The sequence below is a fragment of the Terrapene carolina genome, unplaced genomic scaffold, assembly GCF_002925995.2.
Source record: "Terrapene carolina triunguis isolate 2854851 unplaced genomic scaffold, T_m_triunguis-2.0 Scaffold189, whole genome shotgun sequence".
Classification (NCBI taxonomy): Eukaryota; Metazoa; Chordata; order Testudines; family Emydidae; genus Terrapene; species Terrapene triunguis.
This window is the reverse complement of record NW_020664540.1, coordinates 6420328-6434730: the sequence shown is the minus strand read 5'-3', so window position 1 is coordinate 6434730 and position 14403 is coordinate 6420328. Positions and strand designations below refer to the sequence as shown.

The window sequence follows — 14403 nt, the reverse complement described above, 5'->3', positions numbered from 1 at the left end:
TGTGTGTCAAAAGTCAGTGCATATCACATATGGCAAACTGAGAATTTTTCTAAAATGATCCGCATCTCCTCCTGTTAACTTATGGCATTTATATATTTGAGGTGGGTCTCTGCTCCCCTTCAGGAACATTCATTCACCATGTATCACACAGGGATTTGATACATTTTGATCAATACTAATTTATATCCATTGCTTTATTCATGAAATCCATACATTGCCACGCTTTTAATTGAATAGGGCACCTGAACTGAGATTTTAAATTGGCCAGAGTGACACTCAGTAGTTGAAGGCACTGTAATTAGCTACATTAATATAGAATCTATTGGCCTGTGAAATTTTGGATTAGATCCTCAGATGGTGTAAATTGTTACAGCTCCACTGAAGAACTGGGCCAGATTACACTAGCTGAGGATCTGACCCTCCTACAATTAAAGTTAAGGCCAGCTTTCTGTTTAAAGCTCGTCTTTTCTAAATGTTCTGAAATCTACAGAGTTACTTGGATTGCCTTGAAATTTGGAGTGCCTCAGGGGTCACCAGCGCTAGGCATAAGCAGACTGGGTCTATGTCTCCGCTACAGCCTACGTTGGGAAAACTTAGGTCGCTCAGGGATGTGAATATTCCACCCCCCTGAGCGACATATGTTACACCGACATAAGTTATGCCACTTGCAGAGGTGGGTTTTTTTATGCTGTTGGGAGAGCTCTCTTCCGTCGCCATAGAGTGTCTTCACCAGATGTGCTGCAGTGGTGCAGCTGTATCGGTACAGCTGTGCCACTGCAATGAGGTACATGTAGACCTAACCTAAGCAACTGCTTAGCACCACGAATGGGTCAAAGGGGCCCCCTATTACTAGTATGTGTTGTGGGGGAGGTGCCCAAAATATTCCTGTTTAGGGTCTCCAATGGACTAGCACCAGTACTTCACGGGGTTCTGCTAGTTACCCAAATTTGGGGCCATTTCACCAAGGGTGTCCTGAGATACAGCTCCCGGAAAAAACATCTTTTTTTAAAGTTGACAGATTCTTGCAAAGCTATTTTGGGTCACAGACAGATCAAACAAGGGCTCTGATCATCACACAAGGGTGTCCAGTGCTCAAGGGTCACCCCAAGAGAGGGCATGCCAGCCACCCGCCCTTTGGGGGGAAATCAAATTAAAAGGTTAGTTCAAAAAAGATTTTGCTTCTCCAGTTTGGCTTGTCACAAGCATCCTGCACTAATTCTCGTGTCAAATTGATGATACTGAGCATGCGGGGACAGAGGAATTACCGGGATTGTTAGCCTGCAAAGTTTCACACTAGCTGCAGACCTCAAGGGATGAGTAGTAGTCCTTTGAACCTGACCCGCCTAGCTAGCATCAGTTGGAGTCCCACCCTTGGGCTGAAATATGGAAAAGGTTGGGAGGCTATTGCTGAAATCTGTCACTGCTGGAGGGTGGGGGAATGTAATCAAAGTAACTTTTTTTTTAAAATTTAGATATGCAAATGATTGCTGACAGGGGAGGGGCATTTTAGGGGTGGAAGAGAGGGGGAAATAGGGGCAATAGGGGGTTGGAGCAGCATCAAGTGGATAGGGATAAATGAGGATGGGTGGTATGGATGGTGAGAGGGGTTGGGGGGCTCAGGTGAAGGGAAGGGGAGTGACACTGGGAAGGGGACATGGGTTGAGTGGCAGAGGACCTGGGGGACAATAGTGGTAGGCCTGCCTGTCAGCCCGAGATTCTCCCCTGCTATGAGTGTGCATCAGAATCGGGGTGGGGGGAGTCTGAGCCCCTCTTCCTACTCCCCCATGTGAGCTGGAATCTGGGGGTCCCTGTCTGAGCCCCACTCTTTGCCCCCTGTGAGTGGGCCAGTATCTGGGACCCCTGCCTATCTGTGGGGGTTGGGCCCCCATCCCTGCTCTCCTCATGTGAGCCAGGCTTGCTTTTCCAGGGGTGTCTGAGCTCCTCTCCTGCCCCCCCTTTGGGAGCTGGGGGTTCCTGCCCCCCAGGGGTGTCTTAACCCCCTGCCCCCTATGTGTGTGCCAGGATCTGGGGGCCCAGTGGCCCTGTGGGGGATCTGAGCCCCTCTCCCTGCCCCCCACCCTCCGCATGTGAGCTGGGATCTGGGATTCTTTGCTCTCCAGTGATATCTGAGCCCCACTCTCTGCCCCCATGTGTGTGCCAGAATCTGAGGGTCCCTGCCCATCTATGGGGGTCTAACCCTCACCCCCTCACTCCATCCATGTGATCCAGGTGATGAGATGTGGGTTTGCTTTTCTGGGGGGGTCTGAGCCCCTCTCCCTACCCATTCTATGTGATCTGGGAGTCTCGACCCCCACTGTTGGTGTCTGAACCCCACTCCATGCCCGCCATGTGTGTGCCAGGATCTGGGGGCTCCTGTGCATTTATTGGAGTCTGACCTCCCCTTCTTTGCCTCCTCTCATTTGAGCCAGGTTCTGGAGGGGTCTTGCCTTTCTGGGGGTGTGTTAGCCCCACTCCCTAACCCCTTCTTGTATTCTGGGGGTGTGCAGAAGGAGAGAGACACACCAGTCTTCTCTCACATGCTTAAAGTTACTGTAACAACCATATAATAAAATTGTTCAAGTTTTGGGACATAGCCCATGGGTGAGATTTCTCCCACCAGCCCTGTTAGTAACTACATATGGCTAACATCTCAAGGCACGACCATTATCCCCATTCCACTATAACAAAATGTACAGGAGTGGGAGGAGCACTGAAGAATCACATAGCAATTGTGTGGCCTCCTGGAGAAACAGGACTATTCGTAGCTTTGCCACTGGCCCGTTGAGTGACTTGGGCAAGTCACTTTACTCTCTGCGTCTTGGTTTCCTGTCTGTAAAATGAAGGTAATGATGAAAAGTTTGTTGAATTTTGCTGAGGGAAAGCACTATATAAAAGCTAGGTCTTTTGGTTATTTCCTATCCACAGTAGCAAACATCAACTGTACACGTAGGTGAGACCTACAACTATCTAAATGATCACTCCTACCAACAAACATTTATCTTTCTCTTTAAAAAAAGTAGGAAATTAAATGGCAAAAAACTGTTTTGATGCACAGTTAAGGCTGCCTGGTGATAGCTCTTGCCCTTCAGAATGTGGAGTTCAGTGTAATTCACACATCTGAAAACCAGAAACTGCAGAGTTAAGGTAAGCAACCACACAACCTTAACTTTGCCCTCTTTGAGCCATACCCCACAACACACCACACTCACACTCTGCCCTTTTCACTGTAATGGACAGAGTAATGTACTTTCACTGTAATGTATTTACCCTAGGCTCAAACACTGAGTCTACACCTGCCCTCGACAGACTTACCAACTTTAACAATCACTTCATACCCTTTTATAAACCCTCCACACTTGCACACAGAATATACCTAAACCTATACTGTCCCTTACCCATGGTTAAATCCACAGACTGCTTTCATATTCCACCTCGCTACTGACATTACCCACAGCAAGAAGCCCCAGTGCCCTGCTACTGAGACAACCTATGTGATTCTGTATTGAAATGATGTAGACTGGCACATCAAGGTCCACATGCACCTTTTTCCTTTGATAACAAATATGGGGGGGACTCAGACTCAGTTCTCAAATCAAATCACAGCTTCTCCAACCTACTCCAACTTATTCTTCTACCCTCCAATACAACTACACCTAACAGAGGGAATGTAACTGGAGTGCATGCAGATAATCCCCAGTGGCATTGCCAGCTCCAGTGGGGCAGAGTTAAGGTTGCATAGGCATTTATCTTAACTCTGTATTTCCTGCTTTTCAGAAGTTTGAGTTAATGCTGAACTTGACATTCTGGAAGGGTAGGAGCTATCACTGGGCAACCTTAACTCTGCATTAATAAGGTTCTTTCCCATTTGATGTTAGGTTAGTCGATGTATGCCATTCATGATAAACTTTCAAAGAAACCTCATACTTACATTTGGAAAAAAAAATCTCTGATCTGTTTTAATATAGGGCTATATTTTATTTCTTTTCTAATAAAGGATAAAATCATTAACTGAATTGGAACAGGAATTGGGTTGCTATGCTATTGAAATGAAATCCATACGAGAAATTGCTAACAAGTTTCTACAGATTGAAGAGACAAAAGGAGAAGAAGCAGATGAACAGTGCACAGTTACAGAAAGGTTGTGGGAGGATACAAAACTGTCACTTGCTGAATGGTAAGGAGAAAGAATGAAAATTTTAAGCAGGTCATATGAGTAATAACATCTCTCATAAAATCAAACGGAAAAAGGGCCTTAAACAGAGATACTTGAAAGTAAATAATATATTTAGAAAAAAAAGAAAACATTGCTGTCGTAGTACTAGAACTAGGCAAAAATTCACATTTTAAAAACATATATTATTATTGCAATCCTGTAACCCTATCATATATCAAGCTAAGTATGCAACATGGTGAGTACTTGGATGAGGGAACTCTTAAGAAACACCTAGCTCTTGATGGAAGTGATGGTGAGTCAAGAGATGACACTTCCCTCTAAGTCTCTATTTAACTAGTGCTCCAGTATGAGGAAAGGGGCATTGCACCACAGAAGGTCTGAACATTTAGATGAGATACCAGACTGAGATCCTAAACAGTAAGGGTGGTATTTCAAAGCTGCCTATAGGATTTAGATGCCACATCCAAATCTACAAGGCAGCTTTGAAAATGCCACCCTAAAGGTCCTGTGGCAGTTACTGTAAATTAATTGCAATGGCCTGCTCAAATTTCAGTTTGCGTAATTACATTTTGTGTACTGAGTTCCTCCTACAATTTCAGTTGGAGGTGATATTTTTAATTACTTGCCCTAAACTGTGGTGAAATTTTGCTGTATGTGATTGAATAGCTGTTGGGTTTCATCCCACTGGTGGGTGAAATGATACTTCAGAATGAAAGGTGCAATATAAATGTAAGTTATTAATATTATGTCACTTTTACGTGTGGAAGAGAGGAGGGGTTGAAGCTGTTCCTTTATACATGTATAGTAAATAATTCTGCTTTTTAATAGCCAGGAGCAGTGTGTGAGGGTGTTGGAGCTCCTGAAGCAGTATCAAAGCTGCAAAAATAGTCTGACAAGCATGATCCAGAAACAAGAGAGTGTCCTCTCACAGCAGACTTCTTACATGGGGAAAGACAATCTGCAGAGGATGATAGCAAAGGTGAGTTCTGTAGAGGTAAAGGGCATAGCTGGAAAGTTTAAATCCAGATCTGATCCTCCCAAAATTTGAGGGAGTTCAGATGTGGGCTGTTGTTCAGCCCATTATAGATGTAGGATCGAGCTGCAAAGTTGAGACTTGGCTCTGGTTTCGGCTCCAAGCTATTTCAGAGTATGTGGGTGTTCAGAACCAGGTTTTTGCTTTAGGCCCATTTCTATCTTTGCACAGTAAACTAAGCTCACTTTAAAAGTGTGAGGGGTTGTTTTTTTTAAATAAAAATGTAATAAAGAGAGAGGGTGAAATACTGACCACATTGAAGACAATAACAAAACTCCCAGTGATGTCAATGGTATTTCAGCTATGCTATTTTAAAATATCCTCCCAACTTTCCACCATTTTTAGATATTAGAGGCTTTTATTGCACAATTTCTAAATACACAAGCAAAGCAAGCTTAGTTATTTACTAAGAGGACATTTTAAATAGATGAGCTATATAAAGACAAACCCTTTTTAGCACAGTAGACAACATACAATGAACATAATATTAAATGTAATAATTTTGGGCTTCTTGCTTCAGAGAAGTTTCTGGTGTGGCTGTTCTCTAACAGAAGATCAAAATTACAACCCTTGCATATCTCTCAGAGAATCGTTTTCTTTCCTTGCTCAGAGGAATACCTGGAACATCTTGGGTGAGATTTTGGGCTGTACCTCTAAGGGTGTGTCTACACAGCTCGCGGGAGCAAGCCTCTCAGCTTGGGTTAGTGCTCTAAAAATAGCTGTTTGGGCAGCACTTTGAAGTTGCTGCTGAGGCAGGAGCTGAGGAAGGTGTCCTTGCAGCCATCTCCAGATTTGATTGTGGGGGTGAGGAGGGCATTTGCACTAACAGAACCCAGGATTTCATATTTCTCCCCTTTCTCCTGCTGGCTCACACGCAGTATGGAGGATAAACCCCATCTATGAGAACTTCAGTCTCAGGAGCCATCATCTATTACATATGGTGTCTGCTAACTGTTAAGTGTTCACAGTAATGTATGCATCAGCTGATACCATTGCAAAGATTATGACTGATTTAGAGGAGTAAGTGGTCACTCCCAAGTGGTCCTTGTGGTGTTCAACAGACTTTGAAAAATATCTTTTTTGAATGCCAGTGCATGCCTTTCAGCACCATAAATGTTAACTGCATGCATAGAGCAATAATAATGCCTAACTCTTATGCAGCACTTTTCATCAGTAGATCTCTAAGTGCTTTACAAAGGAGGTCAGCATCGTTATCCCCATTTTACACATGGGGAAACTGAGGCACAGAGCAGTGAAGTGATTTGCTCAAAGTCACCCAGCAGGCCAGTGGTAGAGCTGGGAATAGAACCCAGGTCTCCTGAATCCCTGCCTACTGCTTGGTCTATAGGACCACACTTTTTGCCTACAGAGACTTCATAGGTGTAACTGGATAAAGGATTAAGGGGACATCGAACCTCAGAATCTCTCAAATAATTCACATTTTCACGGTGCTATTGTTTCTATACTAGAATTACCTTTCTCCACTGGGTCACATGTCCGGTGCTTTAGTTTCCCCTGTTAGGCACACAAACCTATGTAGTTCAGGTAACATCCCATCTCTTGGGGGGGTCTGATTTATTACACTCATGCGATAAATACAAGCAGTTCCTCCCCGTGGGCAGCAGGGGGTTCAGGCACTCCATCCTCTATACCCCTTCTGGATTAGTTCTTTCTCTCTTCTCGGAGCAAGTTCTTACAGCCCTCTCTGGGGTCTGTAATCTTTCAGCCCTCTGGCTTGCTACTGCATAGCAACCCCACACTGGGATTTGCCTGATCCCCAGTCTCTACCAGACCATCCACCAGGCCTAGGCGGCGAGCCTTCTGTCTGGTTTTCTCTAGGTCACATGCTTGTTCATAATCATGTGCTCTATGACTACAACTTCCAGCTTTAAAGGGCTGGAGCCTGTAACAGATGCACCAGGACATGGGTATGCACTCAAGTACCAGTGCGCTGTTACAGTTACTTTCCCATCAAATAGTAGGACAGAAGCTCTGTTCTCATTCTGAGCTGCAAGACCTTCCCTCTTTCTCAGTGGCTGGCTGCGTCTTTAATATGTCTACACTGCAATGTAAGCCCAGGGTTAGTAGAACTCGAGTTATTGGACCCTGAGTTTGTTAACCTAGGGCTTGAGTGTCTTTACTCATTGTAACCTCAGGTTAGGAATTGTTGAACCCTGGGGCTCTCATGTACATTGCATTATGTGGGCCTGAGTCCAACCACCCATATCCCAGACTTCCTAGCATCCACCCAAATTTGGCCGCTCTAGCTCTTTGTTTGTGGTGCAGTGTGGGAAAACTGGACTGTCCCCCAAATTGGACAAAGAAAGTTGGCCTATGGGATTCTTTTGGCAGACTCCCAGAGCATGAGACTGCACCTACATTGCAGAGCAATAGGGCTTGAACTCTGGGATCTAGCTTGACTCAGGCTCGGAACCTCTCGTGGGGTCCTGGGTCCGAGCCTTGTATGTAAATGGAAGGGGGCGGGGTTAGGTTTGAGCCTGAGTTCAAACCATGGGATTACATTGCAGTGTAGACATACCCTAAGAGAACATTGTCTGGAGAAAAAAGATAGATCCATTAATGTCAAATTGCCAAACACTAGAGGTCAGTATTTCATTTCCTTTATTTTTAAATATTGTTTATAAATATGCACTGATATATTCGTACACTAACAAACTGTTTTAGGATTTAAATAAAAAGTTAAATGAATGGCAGTATGCTATTTAAACCAATGTGAATTTATTTTGGCAAGTCCTATTTTTAGGAACACGCAGTGATAAAACTGAGAATCAGAATCACAAATTATATCTCTCAGAGCTTGGTGTGAATCAGATTATTTTTATACAGATATTGTTTCATTCGGCATCTGAAACAGTATATGGATGTAATTCACTTTTGATGTCTGTGGATATTAATTTGTTTGAGGCAAATTGTTTGGGTCTCATAAGCCAGAAACTTATTTGTAAACCAATATTCCTATTCCTCATTTAGCAATTTACAGTCTGTATCATGATATAGTTAGAGTGACAAGTGGAATGTTCAGATCAGTAGTACAGACACTGGGATATAATGACAGAGGATGGATTCTTAGTCTCACCGTATTAGATAAAATGGATTATTTTGGGTCATGCTGCTGTGTTTCTAAATTGAAAAAAACAGCATGATAGTTAACAAAACAAACAAACAAAAGATTTGGTGGATAAACAAGAGTTTTGACCAAATGCAGGACACATGCTTTCAAATATACATTCTTTCTTTTTCACAGATTGAAGCGGTTAAAGAAGAATTTAATGATCGCTCTGAAGATGTAGACAAAATAAATCAGATCTGCAAAAACCTCCACTTCCAGATCAATAAAATGAGAAGCTTCGAGGAGCCTCCCTTTCAGAATGAGGCTGACATTATTGTGGACAGATGGCTGGATGTATGTAAAAAGTAAATTATCAGGGAGGTCTTATCTGTTATGCATTATAGTAATTGATTCTGACTTGTGCGTAATATTTAGAATAAATTAAATGCAGAATGTCAAAGACTCTTAAGAGATAAAGTCAAGTGTTTATCAAAGCAAAGCTTAGACTATGTCTTCAACCTCCCTGTTTGTGATATATAAGGCTATATATGTCATGGGCACACTCCTACAATGGACAATTCTGGGGCATACAAAAAGGCAATATTTGCTTTTGCTGGTTGGATTTTTAAGCTTTTATGGCAACTTCTGTTGGTTTAGACTTTGGAAACAATATGGAAGATTACTGTGCCTATGCAACTGGTAAGAAATTGAAATGTTCGAAAGTGTCAGTCTAAGTAGTGCATTGATGCTGAGATAAAATGGTACTTATTGAGAGTAGATAAAATTCGATTAGCAAGTGATGCTGCTAAACCTGTTTTTAAACTGGAGACAAGCCATTGTGGTTGATGTGATGTTGCTGAAAGCCATATTTAGTAAGAGATTGAAATGTCTTCTGTGTGACCAGTGCACAATGAAGACATATGAGATTTTTGTGCACCTACTTCCCTTGTTGTTTGTGTGGTTCCATCTCATCTAGTCTTTATCATATTGCCTTTCTGCTAAGAATCTTACTTTGTTTTCTAAAATTTGTTTTTTATTATAAATCTTGTGGTAGATCAATGAAAAAACTGAAAACTATTGTGATAATTTGGGAAGAGCTCTGGCTTTGTGGGACAAACTTCTTAATTTATTCAGCAAGACTGACACATGGGCAAATACACAACTTAGGAGCATAGAAGAACATCAGCTGACTGAAGAGGAGGTGACACAATTGAAGGTAATTTGGCTGAGTTAATGTTAGTCAATTAAATACAACAAACGCATTCCAACATGTTAAGGATTTGTAGGATATAAAGGTACATATTGGTTATAAATATCAGTGATACACAGAGAAAGTCTCGAAATTTGTAATTTTCTCTGCAATTTCACTGAATTAATTGTGTACCTCACTAGGATGCAGATCTTGGAAACGTAATGGTTCGTTAATGCACTTTGATTTAGTCCTCTTTGAAATGGGACTAAATCAAATAATGGAAGTCAGCAGGGTTCACAGGGACAGTTAGTTTGCAGCAGGTTAGTACAGGGTAGATAGACACCCCAGCTTGCCAAGAACTAAATGTTTGTGTAGACAAGCCCTGAGTGCATGAGTATGTATAGTGTAAGAGCACCCACAATGTGCTCCAAACATAGAACCTGTCAGAGAAACAGGGATAAGGGTATGAAAGTGTGTGTGCGTACGTGCGTGCGTGTGTGTGTGTACATATATATGTGTATATCTGTATATGGCTGTATTTAAATCTATGTGTGATGGGTTGGACCCCTTGAGATGCAACCTGATGTGCTGAGATACCACTGAGCCCGCCTGTTATGCCAGTTTGGGCACCCTTTTTACCTGTCTTGCTGAGTCAGGCTATCAAGCCTGTTCCAACACACAGACTGCGCTACCCCCAGCTGCAAAACGAAACAGACACTGAGATCAGTTCTGGGAAGGCTCAGCTTAAGGGACTTGCTCTAGCACTCAGGTGTCCACCTCCCTTGGAGTGCAGACCCAAAGATATATTATGAAATCCGCCTCCTCCCTCAATGTGGAGGAAGGTATGCACAACTTCCCTCCCCACACACCCCCAGTTAGAAATTACAGAAATGGGTTTAATAATAAACAAAGCAAACTTTATTAACTATAAAAGGCAGATTTTAAGTAGTAAAAGGGGTAACAAACAGAACAAAGCAGATTACTGACCAAATGAAATCAAACATGCAAACTAAGCTAGTTTCACTAAAGAAATTGGTTACAAATAGTATTTTTCAACCTAGATATTGTTGCAGACAGGTTGCAAAGTTTCTGTGGTTCAGAGTTCCAGTTATATTCCTTTTCAGACTGGACCTCTGTCTTAGTCTGGACTCCCCACTTGCCTTCCCTTCAGGTGGCTTTTGCAGTCTTTCTTCTTGGGCAGACAGCCATGGAGAGGAGGAGCCCCATTTGCCTTCCTCCCCACCCTTAAATAGGATTTACATAAGGCGGGAATCCTTTGTTTCCCAGACTTGGACCCCCCCCCTTCCCTTCTAGTGGAAAGTTACAAGAAGTCCCAGGTAAGGTTTAGTATCAGGTGACAAGACCACCTGACTCTGTAGTATCACAGCATCCATGAGTCAGTGGCAGTATAGAGCGTCCACAGGAAGGCCAACCTTTTCACAGTCCATTGTCCTCACTGATGGGCCATGAGCCCTGTCTGGCTTTTCCATTGTTGTACCTGAAGTGTTCGCAGTGGGCGTCACCCAAAGTAGCATAGTTGAAATACAGATACATAGTCAATATTCCTAACTTCAGATACAGAAATGATACAGATATATGGATTGGATAATCCCATTCAGTAAATCATAACCTTTCCAATGATACCTTACAAGACCCATCTTGCATAAAGTACATCTCAGTTATATCATATTCATATCATAAGCATATTTTCATAAAGAATATGGAGTGAAACATCACACTATTTATTGCTATTTTCATATTTTTATTGTTTATCTTGGAATACCTCAGAGCTGCTCTAAAGTACACCAGCTGGCATCTGTCCCCTAAGAGCCATTTTGTCACCTAGAAACTGTTGAAGCACAGTATGCTATGGCCACACTGCATGCTATGGCCACACCGCATGCTATGGCCACACCGCTGGCATGCCTCCTTTACTAGGGTTGGGGTGGTTGGTGTAGGAACTATGCCGAGTTCATACCAGCTCTGGATTCCCTTATGTGAGGAAAAACCCTCAGCAGGGGAGATAAAATCAGTTTCCATCACCCATGCATCGCTTCAGCAGTGCAAAAGAGATCAGGCAAGGAAGGAAAACTGATCTGGTGTAGTTATATTAAGTGTAAGATTTGTATAAGTTCCCAGGGAATCTCGGCCAGTTATCCATTTTTTCCTTTACCATGAAAGATCTCTATGTGAATGTTTGTGCAATAAAATTGTTGCAACATATTTAGTATGTAATATTAACCATCATCCTTAATCACAGCTCCATTATAGCAATGCAGTTAAGTACAGCTCATTTAAGTCTATATGTTTCCAAAAAGTTTAGCATGACAGGAACTAGATTGTGAAGTATTTTACAGCCCATTTAAAAGATGGTTTCCATATAAATTATGTGAAAGAAATTGCTCAACTTTCTTGTGCTCTTTATGTTGTTGGCATGAAACTGGAAACTCCTCTTTGTGCAAACTGGCACGGGTGAGTGGACAGAAATGAGTCACTCGCTAAGTAGGTAGAAAAGGAGAATAAAAAGGAATATTTTGCCCTGAGTGAACGAGGCACATGGATTCATGAATGTGACATGTAGAATGTTTCTCATAGTGCCTGTTTCAGAAGTTGAAGCTCACCCAGGGTATTTTAACTTGGACAATCAAATTTTGATAGACTGATCCAATGCCCAAGCCTTCAGTAGGTGTTGGATTGGGCTATTATATACCTGCCAATCCGCATAGATGCAGATAGCATTATGAAATCATCAAATCAACCTAAGGAATTACCCTTAAAATATAATCAGGATTGTAATAATTCTTGATTTAGTCTGTGTCTTCAGAGAGTATTTTAGAGTATGTTTTGACTTGACAATCAAGAATTAAGTACACAATGAAGACTATTTTTCTACAATAGCAACTGTGCTATGGAAAAAATAAAATAATAATTTAGGTTTTTCATTTGCACTAGATGGTTATTTTTAACTCCTGGGCTAGATTTTCTTACTGCTGGTACAAAAAATTCTAAGTAATTACATTGTATTTGTGACTGGTCCTGAAATCATTTCACACACAACTCCCATGGAAATCTGAAAGGGAATTTAGCGCACAGGCTCAATGAATTAGTAATATCATCATTGTACTCTAGTAGGAAAATGGAAATTAAATTTGACAGAAAATTATGTAGTTACGGGTATATTGGTGTTCCCCCCCCGCCCCTTTAGACTTCTTTACAGGTCCAAGAGCAAAGCTTAGAGGAATTTGACCGAAAAGTGGCTGAGATAGAGCATCTTCTTCATAACAGTGAGCCTCCATTGGAGTTACAGGTAAGGGGTGACTTACATGGTTAACATGATAGCATTTTTGATAATTGTAATCTAGCCACTAGTGCCCTGTTCACCACAATCATTACTTTTGGTTTGCCTTGACCGCGGGGCAAGGGAGATATTTCTGTTGGATATGAGGATCAACATTTAATTTGCCCCTTTTTTCAAGTAAATTGTCTGAACCAAACCAGTATTTTTAAACATTAAGGGCTCAGTCTGTCCTCTGCTGTCCTGGGATCAAACTGTGGCATTTAGGGCAGGGGAGGGCTGCGGGCCAGATCCAGCCTGTCAGGGCTTTCAATCCAGCCCGTGGGATTGCCAGTCCCATGGTGCAGTGGGGCTAAGGCAGGCTCCCTGCCTGCCCTGGCCCCGCGGCACCATGTCCCTGTGGCCCCTGGGGGGGGAGGGGCAGAGGGCTCCGTGCATTGCCCTTGCTTGCAGGCACTGCCCCTCGCAGCTCCCATAGGCTGGGAATGGGGAACCGCAGCCAATGGGAGCTTCGGGGGTGTTACCCACAGATGAGGGCAGCGCGTGGCAGAGCCGCTTGCACCACCCCACGCACAGGAGCCACTGCCGGACATGCTGGCCACTTCCAGGAGCGGTGCGGGGCCAGGGCAGGCAGGGAGCCTGCCTTAGCTGCACTGCGCACTGCTGCCACCCCGGAGCCGCTTGAGGTAAGTGGCGCTGGGCCGGAGCCTGCACCCTGAACCCCTCCTGCACCCCAACCCCCTGCCCTGAGCCCCCTCCTGCACCCCGCACCCCTCTTGCACCCCAACCCCCTGCCCTGAGCCCCCTGCCATACCCCACACCCCTCCTGCACCCCAACCCCCTGCCCTCAGCCCCCTCCCACACTCCGCACCCCCTCCTGCACCCCAACTCCCTGCCCTGAACCCCCTGAGCCCCCAACCCCCTGCCCTGAGCCCCCTCCTGCACCCCGCACCTCTCCTGCACCCCAACCCCCTGCCTTGAGCCCCCTGCTGTACCCCATGCCCCTCCTGCACCCCAACCCCCTGCCTTGAGCCCCCTGCCGTACCCTGCAACCCCCCTGCACCCCAACCCCCTGCCCAGAGCTCCCAACTCCCTACCCTGAACCCCCTGCTGCACCCCAACCCCCTGCCCTGAGCCCCCTCCTGCACATCAACCCCTTGTCCTGAGGCCCCCCCCCCCACATACCCCACACCCCTCCAACCCTGCCCCAGCCCTACATTCATGGCCCTGCATACAATTTCCCCACCCAGATGTGGCTCTTGGGCCAAAAAGTTTGCCCACCCCTGATTTAGGGCCTGATCCAACTTCCTTTATAGCTAATGGATGGATGCCTATTGATTTCCAGGGGAGGAGAACCAGGCCCTTAGCCACTGCTCCAAGTAGAGGGCATTGCAGAGCCACTTTGCACCAAGGGGAACTCCAGGCAGGCAACAAGCTACTTTACAATGGACTTTTAACATGTCTATTGTATTTACTGTGTTCTTTTCTTGTAGGTTCTGTAGTAAGTGAATATAAATGTTTTTGCATTGGTGCATTAATTCCCTAGGTTAAGGACAAAGCCTTCTCCCCATATGGGCACAAATTTCCAAAAATGAGCAGAATCAGTGTGGCGAGTTTATCTAGGGGGTTTACAACCCCT

The 14403-nt window shown here is 44.1% G+C and overlaps 1 protein-coding gene across 1 annotated transcript in view; it reads left to right on the top strand.

Annotated features, from left to right (window-relative positions):
• The window catches only part of SYNE2 (spectrin repeat containing nuclear envelope protein 2), a 199090-nt gene that overhangs the window by 18146 nt on the left and 166541 nt on the right, over positions 1 to 14403 (top strand). The window contains exons 16-20 of the mRNA XM_026654293.1: positions 3995 to 4174; positions 5003 to 5153; positions 8473 to 8631; positions 9332 to 9493; positions 12675 to 12776. Of these exons, the coding sequence (XP_026510078.1) occupies positions 3995 to 4174; positions 5003 to 5153; positions 8473 to 8631; positions 9332 to 9493; positions 12675 to 12776 (754 nt within the window). The remainder of the gene's footprint in view (positions 1 to 3994; positions 4175 to 5002; positions 5154 to 8472; positions 8632 to 9331; positions 9494 to 12674; positions 12777 to 14403) is intronic.